The sequence below is a fragment of the Microcaecilia unicolor genome, chromosome 3 (assembly GCF_901765095.1).
Source record: "Microcaecilia unicolor chromosome 3, aMicUni1.1, whole genome shotgun sequence".
NCBI lineage: Eukaryota > Metazoa > Chordata > Amphibia > Gymnophiona > Siphonopidae > Microcaecilia > Microcaecilia unicolor.
In genome coordinates this window covers 259,286,643-259,304,206 of record NC_044033.1, presented here as the reverse complement: position 1 = coordinate 259,304,206, position 17,564 = coordinate 259,286,643, and the positions used below count along the sequence as shown (strand labels likewise).

The 17,564-nt window shown below is 44.4% G+C and overlaps 1 protein-coding gene across 2 annotated transcripts in view; it reads right to left on the bottom strand.

The window, feature by feature from the left end:
• Positions 1 to 17,564, bottom strand: part of RAB32 (RAB32, member RAS oncogene family) — a 189,847-nt gene that overhangs the window by 119,011 nt on the left and 53,272 nt on the right. The window contains exon 1 of one of the 2 annotated variants that reach the window (XM_030198033.1): positions 16,340 to 16,823. The exons of the other annotated variant lie outside the window; for it this stretch is intronic. Coding sequence (XP_030053893.1) covers positions 16,340 to 16,553 — 214 coding nt within the window. The 5' untranslated portion in view covers positions 16,554 to 16,823. Of the gene's footprint in view, positions 1 to 16,339; positions 16,824 to 17,564 lie in introns of those variants that run through there. 2 annotated transcript variants of the gene reach the window in all.

Genomic DNA, 17,564 nt, shown 5'->3' with positions numbered 1-17,564 from the left:
GCCAGTACTTGGGGGGTGGGGGGAAGGAGGGGAGAATTGCTAGCAGGGCAATTGCTGTCAGCCTCCGGGTCAGAGAGAGCAGGGGTACACTCCTAAATTTCTGACTTGGGCCCTGGCCCAGTCCAACACCAGCTTTGTACATTCCAAAAAGTGACATATTTGAATCACTAAATAGAAAAAATTCTATTTCTACCTTTGTTGTCTGGTCATTTTATCAGGTTGTCCCAGTCTCTGGTTTTGCATTCTTCTCTCTTCTCTTAACCTTTTTTTTTTTCCTAGTATCTCTTGTCCATTTGACAACTAGACCTTCTGGCAAACAGTGCCACACGAATAAACATTTCACCCCCCCCCCCCCCCCCCCCCCCCCCCCCCCCCCCCGATATCCACTTCATGGGATGAACTAAGCACTAACACACTAAACAAAATGGAACCATTTAAAATGAAAACAATATACAAGAAACAATCACACCCCATGGTTCAACAATGAGCTACAAGAGATGAAAAAACTATGTAGAAAACTAGAAAGAAACTGGGCCAAAAACAAATCAGACTCAAACAAAACCAAATAAAGGAAGGCAATAAGAAAATATAAACACAAGATAAAAACAGCGAAAGTCAAATACTATGGTACACACGTGAGCCAAGATCAGATTTACATGAAAAAAGTGTACGCACTCATGAATAACTTACTAACCACCAAATCTACTAGCATGAAATGAAACACCATAAATTGCGAACAAACTCATAAAACACTTTGAACTTACAGTAACTAACCTACGCTCAAACCTAGCCAAAACACACACATCCATCACAGACTTTCTACATGACTGGGACTATACTACTACTACTACTACTACTACTTAACATTTCTAGAGCGCTACAAGGGTTACGCAGCGCTGTACAAATTAACGAATAAGGACGGTCCCTGCTCAGAAGAGCTTACATTCTAAAAGACGAAATGTCAAGTTGGGGTAGATGAGATTTCCTGAGAAGAGATGACCAAATCAGTAAAAACAATGCTAACAAAATACGCACATGCTAATTGCCTACTGGACAAGTGGCCCAACTACCTGATGAAGAATCCGCCAGACTGGTTCATCATCTGCCTCACCAAACACACAAAATATTATAAGGGCTGACATCTCCCCCAGTCATGAAATATCCACCTCCTCCCACCACTGCTTCCCATGCACTTTCATGCAGACCTCCACCCCATTCCAATGGTGCATACATGCACACACACACCCCCATCCACCTTTTATTTCCAGTCCCCTCCCTACATCCACACTCTATTCACCTTTTTTCCAGCCCCCCTGCACACACACACCATCCATATTTTTTTCCAGCCCCCTCCCTGCACCCACACTCCATCTACATTTTCAAGACCCCACCCCTACCCCCCTGCACACTCATCGGTCCAGTGCAGTAGTAATAGGAGCAGCTGCAGAACCGCACATCGGGCTGCTTTCTGCTCCTCTGCCCTACTGTATCTTTGAGTCGCGTTAGCCTCCGTACAAACAAGCGGCTTAAATGAACCACTGCACTGGACTGGTGAGTGCGTAGGGAGTTTGGGAGTCACTTCAGATGCCAGAATCTGTGCCACTCTGCCTACACGGGCAAACTGCACAGAATTCTATGCAGTCTGTGGAGGTGGGGAATACTGAACAAATTCTGCATTGCGCAGTAGCGCTGAATTCCCCCAGGTTCTCCCACATTGCCTGCCAGTCAAAGAGCAAAAGAACTGGCTAACTGCCTGAATAAACTCAAAGACGGCTTACATCAGAACATGCCCTCTAAAACCTTGAAAAGCTTGGGCAAAACAACAATACCACTGGTGGCTGTCAATTGTCCACTTGGGGGAGCCACATCATATTTGAAACATAAAGGTTTACTGTCCTCAGAACCTGAAATCCAGGCTCTGGAGACAGGGATAATGCCCAGTTATGGCACTGGATCAACTGTCCTGGTCAGTAATTTGGAACGTGAGGACAGTGTATGGCCAGACTTTTATGGTCTGAGTCTCGCAAATGAAAAGATGGATTTGGGTAGGCTAGAGTGGGCTTCAGATGGAAAAGACACAGCTGAAGGAAGCTATGATTGAGGTCTATAAAATCCTGAGTGGTGTAGAATGAGTAGAAGTGAAATCGATTTTTTACTCTTTCAAAAAAGTACAAAGACCAGGGGACACTCAAGGAAGTTACATGGAAATACTTGAAAACGGTAACGGAATTCAAACATGCGTGGGATATGCATAAAGGAATCCTGTGCAGAAGGAATGGATCCTCAGAAGCTTAGCCGAAATTGGGTGGCGGAGCAGGTGGGGGGAAGAGGGGTTGGTGGTTGGGAGGCGGGAAATACTGCTGGGCAGACTTGTACGGTCTGTGCCCTGACTAAGGCAGGTACAAATCAAGGTAAGGTATACACATATGAGTTTGTCTTGTTGGGCAGACTGGATGGACCGTGCAGGTCTTTTTCTGCCGTCATCTACTATGTTACTATGTTACTTTTAAAACAAATAGGAGAAAATATTTTTTCACTCAAAGAATAGTTTAATCTGTGGAACTTGTTGCCAGAGAATGTAGTAACAGCAGTTATCGTATCATGGTTTAAAAATGATTTGGACAAGTTCCTGAAGGAACAGTCCATAGTCTGCTATTGGGACAGACATGGGGAAGTCACTGCTTGCCCTGGGATTGGTAGCATGGAATGTTGTTGCTATTTAGGTTTCTGCTAGGTGCTTGTGACCTGGATTGGCCACTGTTGGAAGCAGGATACTGGGCTACATGGGCCATTGGTCTGACCCAGTGTGGTTATTGTTATGTTCTTAAGTTCACTAGTTGGAACCTAAGAACAGGGCCGGGTGGACTTCAATGGTCTATGTCCCAGAAATGCCAAACAGAGACAATGATCAAGTGCTTTATATCACATTCATTGTTGGTTTAATCATGACTTGATAATGAGTGTGACTGTTAGGCAGACTGGATGAACCGTTCAGGTCTTTATTTGCCGTCATTTACAATGTTACTATGAGATGGTAGTACGAGACTACCAAGAGCAGGATCTCATTTTCATTTTGCTGGTGAAACTCACAAAGAGATCACTGGGCACAAGATGTGCGAGTGACAGAACGTTATCTGTCTATATGGATTTTCTGCTAATGAACTACTTGATCACGATGCTCTTGATGGGGAAGAGTGAATACGGAATCCATTTGAAGAAGATAACATGGATGTGAACTCTGTGGAAGAGACTGCATTGAAGTAAACCACAATGCTTTTACAGTTATAAAAACAATGTGATTATTTATATCTACTATAATGAAACGAACCCTCAACGTTCTGAGGACACATTCTAAAGACAACTGACGTCACTCCCTGAAGGGTTCGTGGTGGTGAAGCCATCTCTCTCTGCCCATGTCTCCTTGCTCCGCCCTCGCGTCAAACGTAATGATGTCGAGGGCGGACACATGGCCAGAGAGAGATGGCTTCAACCTACGAACCCTTGCCCAGCCACAATCGCGGTCGTCGTCGACGTCATCCACGCGGCCCCCCCCCCAACGCACACCCCTCTCCGTCTGCAAACGGAATGCCGACCGGCTCATCACAACACCGCTGACCTATGTGACAAGGCCCTGCAGCACGCAACAACTGATCGTTTCACTTCGCCCCTCCCTCCTTCCCTCCCTGTGGGACACGGAGGGAAGGAGGGAGGCCCGAAAGGAAATGATCAGCTGTTACCTCTGCTGCAGCACCTTCACACGCATGTGAAAGGCGCTGTGAGGGCCTGACTCCACCCCCCAAACAACGCTGACTCCCCTCAAAACACCAGAACCCCCTCCAAGCCCTCACCACCGCTGCAACACACCATGAGCCTATTTAGCTCCCTGTAAGCAAGGAAGCCAATTTGGTTGATCTCTGTTTCCACTCTCCCGCCCAGCCGTCATTTCTACACACTCAAAATAAAGCAACTGAACCTGTTCTTTATTCTTCGCCCATCTACAGCTCTTTCATTTGGACCCCTCCAAGCCCACAGCCACTCCCTCACAGTTCCACAACCGCCACCCCCCAAACATTCACACACAAACACACACTGTGTAGCCCCCCTTCAAAAAAAACCACACACACACACCAAAAACATGACCAGAAGAAACCCTCACTTTCAACCCATCACCACAGGAACGCAGACCCCCCCCCCTTCAAAACCCCCTCGCCACTCCCTCACATTTCACCATCCACACCCCCCCCCACAAACATTCACACACACACACACACACACACACACACTCTAGCACAACAAATGACAGACAACACAAACATGACAAGAACGATTCCTCACTTTCACAACCTCAACCCATCTACGCAGACCCACCTCCAAGCACCATGCCACTCCCTCACACATCACAACCCCTCCCCCCCCAATAAATACACAAGCTCTACTATGGAGAATCAGCATCTCTTACTCACAACCACACACTCCCCTCCCCATCATACACACACTCTTCCATGGAGAAACAGCATCTCTCTCACTCACACCCACACACTCCCCCCACCCCCCTTAATACACAAACTATACCAAGGAAAAACAAAGTCTCTCTGTCTCTCACTCACACCCAACACACAACATCATACACAAACTCTACAATGGTGAATCTGGATCTCCATCTGCCATTTCGCAACGGAGCACCACAAGTAGGTGGCGGATGACCGCAGGGCCCTGCAGAACACCAGGACACTTATGGACAAAGTGGTGAGTTACAGGGGAGTGGGAGAGGGGAGGGAGGACGGCCTGGAACTCAGAGCGGAGGAAAGGAGGGCGTGGGACTCGGAGGAGAGAGAGGGAGACAGCAACAAAGGGAAGGGGAGAAACGGGCCTTTTTTACTAGTATGTGAATATTTATCTATAATGAGAAAAATGTCAGATTCCAAGAAACGTTTAAATAACGAATTCCAGCAGACTAATAAATAGCTTCTTTGTTTGTTAGAAAATAATCTAAGTCTAGTAGTCCTCCATGGCTGTGATCAGGTTCACTAGGCTTGGGTAGTGGAATGGGGTAAACCACGGGGTTCCATGGTCTAACAGTTTTTCCACGGAGCTGGTAGGTGGGGCCAGAGATTGGACTCTGTGACCCCTCTGTCCAAAGGTGCTCTACTGCCCTGTCAGATATATTTGCATATGTTTGGGAAGAAGAACCAGGTTAGTTTGTTTTGGGAGGGGAGGGTTTACAGAAAATGAAAACAGTTTTGTGATCTTTTTTTAGGACAATTTTCATTAAGTTACAGATTAGGACTCCTTATAGCACTCAGGATGTAAAGATAGGTCTGATGCAGCAAAACATGGCATTTGTCCCTTAAGCACCATGGGCATTAGCTATAAACTATGAGGCACGACAGACGAGATAAGAAGTCATCAGATCTCATGAGTGGCAGGGAATGACTTTCACATGCTCAAAGAAGCAGCATAATTCTTCCGACCTGCACAAAATCCCCAGACAGCTTAAGCTGTCTTTCAGTTTCCATCTTGCTCTTAATTAGTATGGAGGTCTTACGTGCAGTACCTCCCAGTTTATTACTGAGTGTGCAGTGTAGTTACCGAGAGGCCAAAGTAATAAAATACAAGTAAAAGTGTATACAAACATTTAGAGTGTTCTTAATTCACAGCAAGTTAACAATACAAGCACATTCCCATCGGTTGGCCCTGCCTTGACTTTGAATCATTATTTCCTTGAGTGCTTAAGATTCTTGAGCAGTCTTGTCCCCTGTCTTCAAGGATTTATTATATTCCACCTTTTGTTAGGCTCTGGGCCCTGATATTTCTGCTGATTCTCTGAACATAACCCAGTTGATTGAAAAAGGTGATGCGTCTGCTGCTCCTGCTACTTTGATAGCTAACTTTGTCCTCGAACCTGATAGGGACTGGGTTCTAAAGCTTTTCTTTCGTAATAGAGGGACTTTATTTTTGAACTGCAAAGTTCAGGTCTTCCTTGACGTTTCGTGTCCCACCCAGAAAAGAAGACAGCAATTTCTTCTTTTTAAGACCCTGTTTTGGTTGAACTATCCATGTAAATGTGTTACTGTATCAATCTCTTAAGTATAACTTTTTTTGATCCTGTTCAACTTTCAACTTTTTTTGGACTCTAAGGGTAGGGGGTTCCCCGCCTCGTCTTCCTATACCAGCTAGATCTTCCACTCCATAGTAGGATTATATTGCCTAGTAACTTCCTTATGGTTATATTCTTCTAATTTATAATTACCTGAAATTACTCCTTGTTCCCCTTGTCTTCTGTGGACTGGGTTGAGGTGTTCCAACCTTTCTAGTTTCTGTATCAAGAGGTTTTCTTGGAATGTAATGTTTAAATTCTTATAAATTAAAAAAAAGAATACAAGCACATTAATAATAAAGGTGCACTAAAATGTGAGTAGAAATGTGTGCTTCGCTTAATGCAGAGGGAATATGACCTGGGATGAGGGATGTGCATTCATTTGAAACAAAAGAGGAGATGGCAAATGGAAACAAACAGCGAAAACATGCTCTTTTGAAAGAGTACGCTAGAGCACGCTCTTTTCAGGAAGAGTATGCACGCTTTCCCAATGATTCGAGCATATGCGCTCTTCCTAAAAGAGAGTGTGCACTCTTACCAACATCGCTTCAAAGACAGAATGAAAAAATAATAATAATAATAATCTAGCATTTCTGGAAAAGAACCCAAACAAAAATTTCTAGCTGCACACTCCTACACCTCAGACCCTCAACCACTTACTTACTAACAACCCAATCACACAGCTAGCCTTATCCTCCTAATAACTCCCCATCCATCCAATAAACTGCTTCCCTACTACTTACAACCTCTCATCTACTCTGTAATCCAGTTATGGGCTGATACTTAGAACTCCCATGGCAAGCCAACAGCACAGACAATTCCACTTGAACAGCGCAGAAACCTAGCTCACCAATGCTCAAAGGAATTCAAATTATAAAAATTATATGCGTGCTGTAAAAGTGAAAGCAAGGGGGTGGGGAACATGCTTGGTGCATGCACAGAAGAGTTTCACAGTAAGGTCAGCTCCTATGAGCCTGTGCCTGGCAAACCCGAAAGTGAAGCACACACTGGCATCTGTTTTCTGTGCCTTTAAGTATAAGAGTTTCAATTTATTTTACTTGGAAGGCTTATATTTAAATGCAGGAAACAAGACGCCAATGTGTGCAGGGCCGTGCCAACACGGTAAGCGAGGTAAGCATGGCAGGGGGGCGCCTCCCTCTGGGGGGCGCCGCCGCACCATGCTCACCTCGCTCGCCCTCCCGCTCCCATTGTTCAACTACTGCCCGCCCTCTTCTCCCCCCCCCCAACATCCCTTTTCTTTTTTTTTCTTTTTAAATTTATCTCCGTGGCGGTCCAGCAGCGCAGCGTCAGTGAAGGAGGCGGCGCTCCCGACGTCTCTAGCCTTCCCTTCGCTGTGTTCCGCCTTCTTCTGACGTCAAGGAAATGACGTCAGAAGAAGGCGGAACACAGCGAAGGGAAGGCTAGAGACGTCGGGAGGCGAGCGCCGCCTCCTTCACTGACGCTGCGCTGCTGGACCGCCACGGAGGTAAATTTAAAAAGAAAAAACAAGAAAAGGGATGTTGGTGGGAGAGAAGAGGGCGGGCAGTAGTTGAAAATGGGAGCGGGAGGGCAGGGGAGAGACGAGCATGGATGCGAGGTGGGGGGGTCATGGAAGGGAGCGAGGGGAATTGCTGGATAGGGATTAATGGAGGGTGACAGAGGAGCATGGATGGGAGGGGCAGGGCTCAGGGAGAGAGGGGAATTGCTGGATAGGGAATTAGGGATGAATGGAGGGCACAGAGGAGCATGGATGGGAGGGCAGGGCTCAGGGAGAGAGGGGAATTGCTGGAAAGGGATGAATGGAGGGGGCAGGGGACAGAGGAGCATGGATGGGCATGGATTGGGAGGGCAGGGCTCAGGGAGAGAGGGGAATTGCTGGATAGGGATGAATGGAGGGGGCAGGTGACAGAGGAGTATGGATGGGCATGGATTGGGAGGGCAAGGCTCAGGGAGAGAGGGGAATTGCTGGATAGGGATGAATGGAGGGGACAGATGGGCATGGATGGATATGGATTGCAGAGCAGGGCTCAGGGAGAGAGGGGAATTGCTGGATAGGGATGAATGGAGGGGGCAGGTGACAGAGGAGCATGGATGGGCATGGATTGGGAGGGCAGGGCTCAGGGAGAGAGGGGAATTGCTGGATAAGGATGAATGGAGGGGGCAGGGGACAGAGGAGCATGGATGGGCATGGATTGGGAGGGCAGGGCTCAGGGAGAGAGGGGAATTGCTGGATAGGGATGAATGGAGGTGACAGATGGGCATGGATGGATATGGATTGCAGGGCAGGGCGAGAGCAGAATTGCTGGATAGGGATGAATGGAGGGGGCAGGGGACAGAGGAGCATGGATGGGCATGGATGGGAGGGCAGGGCTCAGGGAGAGAGGAGAAATTGCTGGACATAGAGGGGAGGGAAGAGAGATGAAGGAGATGAAATGAGGGAAAAGGAAGAGAGGAGAAAAACTGCACATGGATGAAGAAAATAGGCAGAAGCTGAGGACCAGAAATGAAGAAGAAAGGAGGAAAGGAAAGAAATAAATGGAAAGGAAGCCCTGGAAACGAAGTTAAGAGGACAGATAGCAGCAGAATCAGATACTGGGCCAGCATGATCAGAAAAAGAAAGTCACCAGACAACAAAGGTAGAAAAAAATCATTTTATTTTCATTTTAGTGTTTGGTATATGTCCACTTTGAGAATTTACATCTGCTATCTTATTTTGCAATGTATAGCAGTTTGTTTCTAAGAATATTGCTGACAATTCCTGTCAGTGTGGCAAGTGGTGAGCGATCATTTTCACGGAGGGGGGGGGGGGGGGGGGCCGCCGCCGCCAACTGATAGTCTGCAGGGGACGCCAGAGACCCTAGGCACGGCCCTGAATGTGTGCTTCCACTTTGGGGTTTGCTCGGACTCGAACACATTCGTTTTTCACTACCAGCGCTTAAGGGCTTGAAAAGGCTTCCTTCTGCTTCCAAATTATGTATATTTTAAAACAAAAAGGTGTTTGAAGAGAGAATCATGAGAAATCTTAACGCCTGCTCTGAGCTGGCCATGGCTACTGTCAGCTTTTTTTTACCCGCTACGGTAAAAAGGGCCGCAGAACACGGTAAAAACGGCCCCTGCTCCTAAGGCAGGGTCCTTTTTAACGCAGCTTGATACAAGGACCCCTCTGTGAGTTCTAGTTCAAACAACAGCTGTAATTAGTTCACTTAACTATACTTCTTGCTGTTCCTGGATTCTATAAAGGCTGCCTAAATTTGGGCGTGATCCTAAGATTAGTGCTTAAATTAGTTAATGAGCCATCATCAATAATTGGATGTTAATTATTGACATTAATTGGCACTGATTAGGATTTGTGTGCACATCAACCTGCACTCTATAACACTAGGTGCCTAAATCCCGTGCGTAATGCATGGCTGGCGAAGATCATAGGCAGGTCTGGAGCATTCTGAAAATTCAGGCACAGTTATAAAATAGCAGGGATGCACACCCACCATGCATGCCAAGATTTACACCAGGTTTAAGCAGGACTAAGTTCTAGCGCCCAAAGTTGGGAGTCAGAATTGGCTCTATGAACTAATCTATAAAGGACGCAGTGCCAATTTTTTTCCAGCACCATTTACTGAACCCGGCCCTAAATTATTACGTAAAGGGCTGATGCCTGACCCTTACTGTAGCTTGAGAAACAATGGATTAAATGATCAAATTTGCTGTAGCTATGACCCCATTCATAAAGGGGGCATGGGACTTGGTATACTGGCTTTCTGTGGTTACAATCAAAGCGGTTTACATATTATATGCAGGCACTTATTTTGTACCTGGGGCAATGGAGGGTTAAGTGATTTGCCCAGAGTCACAGGGAGCTGGAGTGGGAATTGAACCCAGTTCACCAGGATCAAAACCCTCTGCACTAACCACTAGGCTACCCCCCCCCCAAAGGTACAGACCAATGATATTTCTGTGAAGGGCCAGCCTAGGTCAGGACCACAAACACAGGACCACCTCATTTAGGGTTGTGACCCCCAGATTGGGAAACGCTGGATTAAAAAGTCTTAATTAACATCAGAAAAAGTCCCTCCATGCATCAGAGGATTTTAGGACAGGAATTGCCAATATTTTCAAAATCTTAGCACAACCAGGTGTGTGTTGGGGGGGGGGTTGCTTTTTACCCTTGTGTTTTACTTTGACCCTTATTTTGCTCAACCTTTTCCCCTATTTTTGATTTTGTTTTGCTCTCTGCTACTTCCTTTTCTATTTCTTCCAGCTTCTGCTCTCCACCTTCAAGCACTGTGCCTCTGTACTTACTATGGTAACAGTTTTCCTGAATCTAGGCCTGGCCATACAATTCTTTAGCCTAATGGTGCCAAAATGTTAGCTGCCTGGATTCTCTGTTCACTTTATGACACAGGTTTAATACCGTCCTGTCTATATTTACTTTGAATCAGTGCCCCATGACTTCTAGAAAATTCAAGAAAACAGAGCGGGGTTCACACTCTCCACAGCAATCAAACACAGCAAAAATGGGGTAGAGAGGGCCCAATATCAAGAGATCAGTCACCACGCATAAGGGTAAGATGCTCCAGAAAACCTTTATTAGGACCCAACACGGTTCGTGTTTCGGCTATATCAGCCTTCTTCAGGGGTCTACAAAATTTTAAACATATAAAAACACATATCAAAACTAATAAAAAAAATGTTTTAAAAACCAAATCATTTGCATAATCATAAACAATCGTATATTTATATAATTCTTAATAAGAACATCACAGATACAATTATACATCACAAACTTAAAAACGCTTTTAAAACCACTTGTTAATTTTGATTTTTTATAGATGAAAGGACGTATCACAAGACTTGTAAAATATATATGTGTATATAAAATAATTCCTTTATAAATATTATTTATGTTAATATAATTAAAATATATGAACGATATTTAAGTTTAAATGGCAAACAAAGAACCAAAAAGAAATATCGACTGGTTAATGATGGGGGAAATAAAAATATAGACAAAATAGAATCTATCAATTAAAAAATATTAATTATATGTTCATTCGTTATATATATAAGTATCAACTGGCTTAATGGTGGAACTATAACTAAAAAATAGCAAGAAAGAAGACAACCAAACGGACGTATCTTTAATGTATGGGTGTATGTTTGTTTAACGTAATGAGTTATCACTTGTGTGAAGCATCAAGATTGAATGCTGAACCCGATTTGAAAACCATATAGTCGGAATGGTAGAAATAAACTTTATAGAATATCAATTAAAACAAATAAAAAAAATTCATTAGCGAATGGACACAGATGAAGTGTTTCGAAGGTATACCGTACAGAGTATTTTATAAATGAGTACGGCAATTGAAAACTAAAATGTCAGGATACTCCAAAGTATGTGCACACGAGCGATAACCTCATCTTAACAAGAACTTCATATAACATGATGCTAAAAAACTGATAAAAACAGATATCAGGAAGCTACTCGAAATAAATGACACCAAGTGGTGACGTAAACAAAACAAAGGTGTCGACCTGTTGTGTAAAGCATCAAGGTCAAATACCGAACCCGATTAAAAACCATGTAGTCAGGAATGCTAGAGGCAATATCATAAAAAAGTGATAAAAGTTGCTTGACAAATTTGAAAAAACTACTGGAAACAGATAAGCTATTTCAAGGGTATACCATATAAAATATAATGTTCCAAATATGAAAAGACCTAAAAGCAAGTCCGACGATTAAAAATCCAAGATGTCAGGATACTTTCACAGATGATAATCTTACCTTAACAAGCACTTCATACAACGCACTGCTGAAAAGTTTGAAAGAAAAAAGGAGGCGTCAAAAAATTACTCAAATTAAATAACGAAGATGGTGACGTAAACGACACTGACTGGATATGTTTGACAGACAAATGAACGAACGAATGACCAAACCAAAATAGGTTTAAAAACTGCATCAGATGTAGAATAAATTGGATAATTGAAAAAGAAAATTGAATAATTAAAAAAGAACAGTTAAACAGATGATCATCTAAGTATTTTAAATAAATGAACATAAAGACTGAAAATAACGTCACTCAGACAATTTGAGTAGTACTATTGAAATAATCAGCGTTAAACATGTCGTCAGTAGTTTATGACTCAACATCAACCGCAATCAATAGGCAGCGCAAAAAATATTTAAATAAAGTGACAATGTCCAAATTAGTTAATTAGAAAAATATATAATCATTTAAAAATGAACATAAAGGCTGAGAGCAACGTCACTCAGACAATTTGTATGGTGCTATTAGAATGATCAGCGCTAAATATGTCGTCAGTAGTAACTCTAGTATTCCCTGTTTGGTTCAGCTGTTTGGGAAGACTAAAGTGGGCGAGGCCAGGAGCAGAGCCTGGGTCTTACAATCATCTGGCAACATGTGGAAAGATCAGCAAAATATATGTAGCAAATGCCAAAGAATAAAGTGGCAAGAAAATTAAACAGCGTAAACTTCAGTTGAATTAAAGAGGATTGAAAAGTGTTTGTAGATGATGCCTACACTTCTATAGAGGCCTGCAGCTAGTCTGCCTCTCTTCCCTCTTACAATTCCCATTTGCCCTTAGACAACACACCTATGAAAACAATTCAATCGTATTTAAAGATCCCTCATAAAACCCTGTTATGACAAACTAAAATTATATTAAATTTTCATTTATCTGCCACCATATACTACGTTACTATACCACTTCAGTAAGGCCAAACATACAATCTATCCACTGCAAAAACACACTCAGAAACTTACCATACCATAATAGCACTAAGTCACAGGACCCAAAGAGCTACAGCCTTATACGTGAAAAGGCAACACATAGTACTCCGGTCCCTAAAACACCAATACAATACCTAGTGGGGGAAAAAAAAAAACAGGACTGCAACCAGATCTCTACACATACACTACTTGGTAGCAGAATACTACACCTTGGTCACACATGAAAAACATATGACACAAGGGACCAGATATCAATCAGCAATATAAGACAAAAACTAAACTGGAAACCTCAAGAAGTCAGACTCAGCATACAGCAATACAAGAGAAATTCCAACTGAAATGCAAAATTTCAGAGATGTGCATTTCCAAAAGCTGATATGCTTTGTCTTAAGTATTTTATTTTTCTAATCGCTTTGGTCCCAGTGTCTCTTTTCTGCATTTCTTTGTTTTTTTCTTTTCTTTGCAATGTATTCTCTCTCCATGTCCAACATCCTCATTCTGCATCCTTACCCATCCTGTCCAACATCTCCCCTCTGTGTCCCTTTTCCTGTCCCTTCCTCTAGTTCAGCATCTGCCCTCTGAGTGTCCAGATGCAGCCCTTATATTCAGCATCTCTTCTCTGTGTCTCTTGCCCTGTCCTGCATTTCCTTCAACTCCCCGTGACCAACATTGCCCCTCTGTGCCCCTATCTTCCCCCGTACACCTATCCTCCCATGTGTCCAGTATTGCCTCTCTGTGTACCAATCCTCCCCTGTGTCCAGTATTTTCCCTCTGTGTCCCTGTCAATTCCCCATGTCCCAGCATTGCCCCTCTGTGTCCCTATCATCCCCTTGTGTCCAGCATTGCCCCTCTGTGTCCCTATCATCTCCCCCCGTGTCCAGCACTACCCCTCTCTCTCCCTCCACCAAGCTGGTCCAACATCCATCCCTCTCCCCACTTCCCGTTCAGCACTTCTTCCTGTCTGTCTGTCTGTCTGTGCGTCCCTCCCTCCCCTAACACCCTGTGGAGCAGAGCAGCACTTAGTTCTCCCTCTCCAAGTCAAGAACCTCTCTCTCCCTCCCTCAGGTTCAACATGTCTCCCCTTCTTTCCTTCTCCCATTCTCCTCCCTCCCCTCGCCTGCTGTTTCTAACCTGCCTTTTTCACTGCCAGTAGAGGTAGTGCAGCAATTGAAAGGAGCAGCCTCAGGGCCTTGGTTCTTCCCAGTGACGATTTTTCACTCTTTCAAAAGGTACAAAGACCAGGGGACACTCAATAAAATTACAAGGAAATATTTTTAAAACAAATAGGAAGAAATATTTTTTCACTCAAAGAACAGTTAAGCTCTGGAACTCACTCCAGGAGGATGTAGTAACAGCTGTTAGGGTATCTGGGTTTAAAAAAGGTTTGGACAAATTCCTGGAGGAAAAGTCCATAGTCTGTTATTGAGATGGCCATGGGGGAAGCCACTGCTTGCCCTGGGAATGATAGCATGGAAAGTTGCTACTAATTAGGTTTCTGGATTGGCCACTATGGGAAGCAGAATACTGGGCTAGATGGACCATTGGTCTGATCCAGAATGGCTATTTTTATGTTCTTACCCTCCCGCACAGAACAGAAAGTTGCATCAGTGCAGACCAGATGCTTCACAGGGAAGAACCACGGCCTGAGGCTGCTTCTTTCAACCACTGAGGAGCCTCTACCAGCAGCAAACAAGGTTAGCAGCACCAGCAGGCTGCGGGGAGCAAGAGGGAGAGAGAGAAGTAGAGCTGCTGGCCACTGTATGGCAGGAGAAATCCTTTATACATTCAGCTGAGGAGCAGGCGCGAGCGGCATTGTAGAGGGCAGTCCTTGAGACAGCCTTTATCGGGTGAAACGTGATCATGTCAGATGCAGGTCCCCTTCGTTTGACAAAACTAAAAATCTTTAAGCTAAGTATTTGTGATAATCACTTAATGGCCAAGTGAAAGAAGCGCTAGTTTGAAGTACTATTATTATTTCAAAAATTATAAAAAGTAAAAAAGTATAAAAATTCAAAATTTACACCAATCAGTTAAATTTTACATATCTTTTACACCGATAAGGAGGTGGGTACTGTATATCTCGCAACCACTGAAGTAGGTCAGCAAGTTGTACCGCTGAGGTGTTTTGGATTAAATATCTTTATTTGTTGAATATAGGACGTATTTGGATTATTGGGTGTGGTAAATAAGTCCTATTATTACTATTTACTCTTTCTACTGCTTGATTAATCCTTACCATTTAGGGCATAGACCATAGAAGTCTGGTCGGCACAGGCCTTATTCTAAAATTTCAGAAGTTGTTGTCAAAGCACCGGAAAAGTTCCACTCCGGCCCATCCAAATCTACTCAGCCTCCATCAGGGCACAGACCATAGAAGTCAGCCTAGCACCTGTTTTCCTACCTAATCTCCCCTAAGCTTCTTTGGATCTGATCCTTCTAAACAAGATTCCTTTGTGTTGGACTCGCGCATTTTTTAATTCCATTACCTCCCACGGGAGGCCATTCCAGGTATCTACCATCTCTCAGTGAAAAAATACTTTCTGACATTATTCCTGAGTCTGCCCCCTTTCAATTTCAAGTCATGCCCTCTAGTTGTACCACCTTCCCATATCTGGAAAAGGCTGTTGCAAATTAATACCTTTCAAATATTTGAACGTCTGTATATCACCCCCATTTCTCCTTTCCTCCAGAGTATACATGTTTAGGTCAGTAAGTCTCTCCATGTACGTCTTGCTGCCTAAACCCCTTATCATTTTTGTCACTTTTCTCTGAACCGCTTCAAGTCTTTTTACATTCTGTACCTATACCCTTTCTTGACTGCTGCCACAAACTGAGAAGAGGAATTCAAGGTATTGTCCACTATGACACAGATCTTTTTCTTGGGTGGTGAATTGCTTACCTTTTGCACACACTTCCCCCTCCTCCCCCCCCCCCCCCCCCCCAGTAATCAGGCAAACTGCATCTATTAAAAAAAAAACTCTAAAAAGCAAAAGAAGTTAAAAATTCATGACAACTCTACTATTATTTTAGGAATTCTACAGTTCTTTTTAGTAAAAAAAAAAAAGTTGTTTTATCCCTGTTTCTATGGCAAACAAAGCCTGATTGAGAAAGCTCTAAGAAAACGAATACATACAAGCTGTTGAAGAGCCAGAAATGAACACCTAAACAGCCTAATACACAACCTGCACTACCTTAAAATAACTGGGCCTCCAAGCTTTTGCTAACTGTGTTATTTGGGAGTCCTAACAACAAAACATCCACAGAAGCCATTTGCTAATTTTATGACTTAAAATAAAAGTCAGAAACTTCCAACTGTGAAAGAAAACAGCTATAAGGAAAATGAAAGTTTCTGGGCCAAGTACTCCACCTCTTTTTGAAAATGACTAACATCCCCAGTGAGTGTGCACAGCTTGCTGACGTGTTTCCAACTTTCCATCCCTATATGCTGAGTTTGGGATGGAGGAGTCTTTCCCCCCCCCCCCCCATCACTCACCTGCGATGTCCCACAACTGCAGCCGCACTAGGGTCCTGCGGTCCCAGTGGATGACTTTGAGAGCGAAATCCACGCCGATGGTGGCGCGATAGTGCTGCGAGAAGAGCTGGTGCACGTAGCGCTTGATGATGCTCGTCTTGCCCACTCCCAGATCCCCGATCACCAGCACCTTGAAGAGGTGTTCCCTGCGCTCAGGGCTCTCAACACCTGCCATGGCAAGGAAGGCAGCCCAGCCAGAAAGGCACCTGCACAGCTCAAAAGATCAGAGCTGCTGAATGAGCACCTGCCTTAAACCTTCAGAGATACCGGAACAAACGCTCCCTTTACCCAACCCATCGAGCCCCACTTTGCAACCGTGTCCTTTCCCACACACCTTTCCTAATGCTCTTACTCAAACACTATTGTTTGCAGAACCACTTTCCTCTCTCGCCTTGCTCACTGCAATCCCGGAAATTACAGGCCCGGGCCATGTGGGTCTGCCAGGGGTGTGACCGAAATATTGCACCACAGAGAGAAGGGTGGAGAGGAGTAGCCGGTGCTCCTCCTCTGGGAAACTAGTTTTACAAAGTATTGCTGCAAGACTGTCAAAATACAAACTAGAAAGTTCAAAGGGCCTAAAGCACATTAATGGGGGATCACACTGTCTCCTTCTCTCCCAACCTCTCTGGAAGCACTAGTGGGAGCAGCAGACAAAGAGGCAGATGCAGCAACCAAACGTAAAAAAATCTAAATCGTTAAAGTCCCTAACGATTTTAAAATAACGAAAAATGCACCAAAAAAAAAAGTCACACATGCTGAGATCGGTATTGAAACGTACAATGTATCAAAGAATCACAATACATATCGTTAATCGGCCCCCAAATCATGTGCAGAGCAGCCAAGCGTTATGTTAGCTGCTCTGCGCATGCCACAAACAGTCAAAACACAGTCAAATCACAAGCACATGGCTCCCAAATCAAAATAAAAATAAAAAAAGGATCGGGAGGGGGCAAGGGCGCTCATCAGGAGCGTCCTGTACGGACGGCCTTGCCCCCCCCCCCCCGCTGCTCCCCACTTTCCGCCGCTCCCCCCACCCCGAAAAAGCAAAATTCAAGCAGCCCCTGCCCCCCTCCCTTCCTCACTACTCTCACCTCAGCTCCGCCTCCCGACATCCTCCGTCCTGTGCCCCGCCCCCTTTTGGGGTCGTCGCCGCCATTCCCCTCCTCCATCGGGCCCCCCTCCCTCT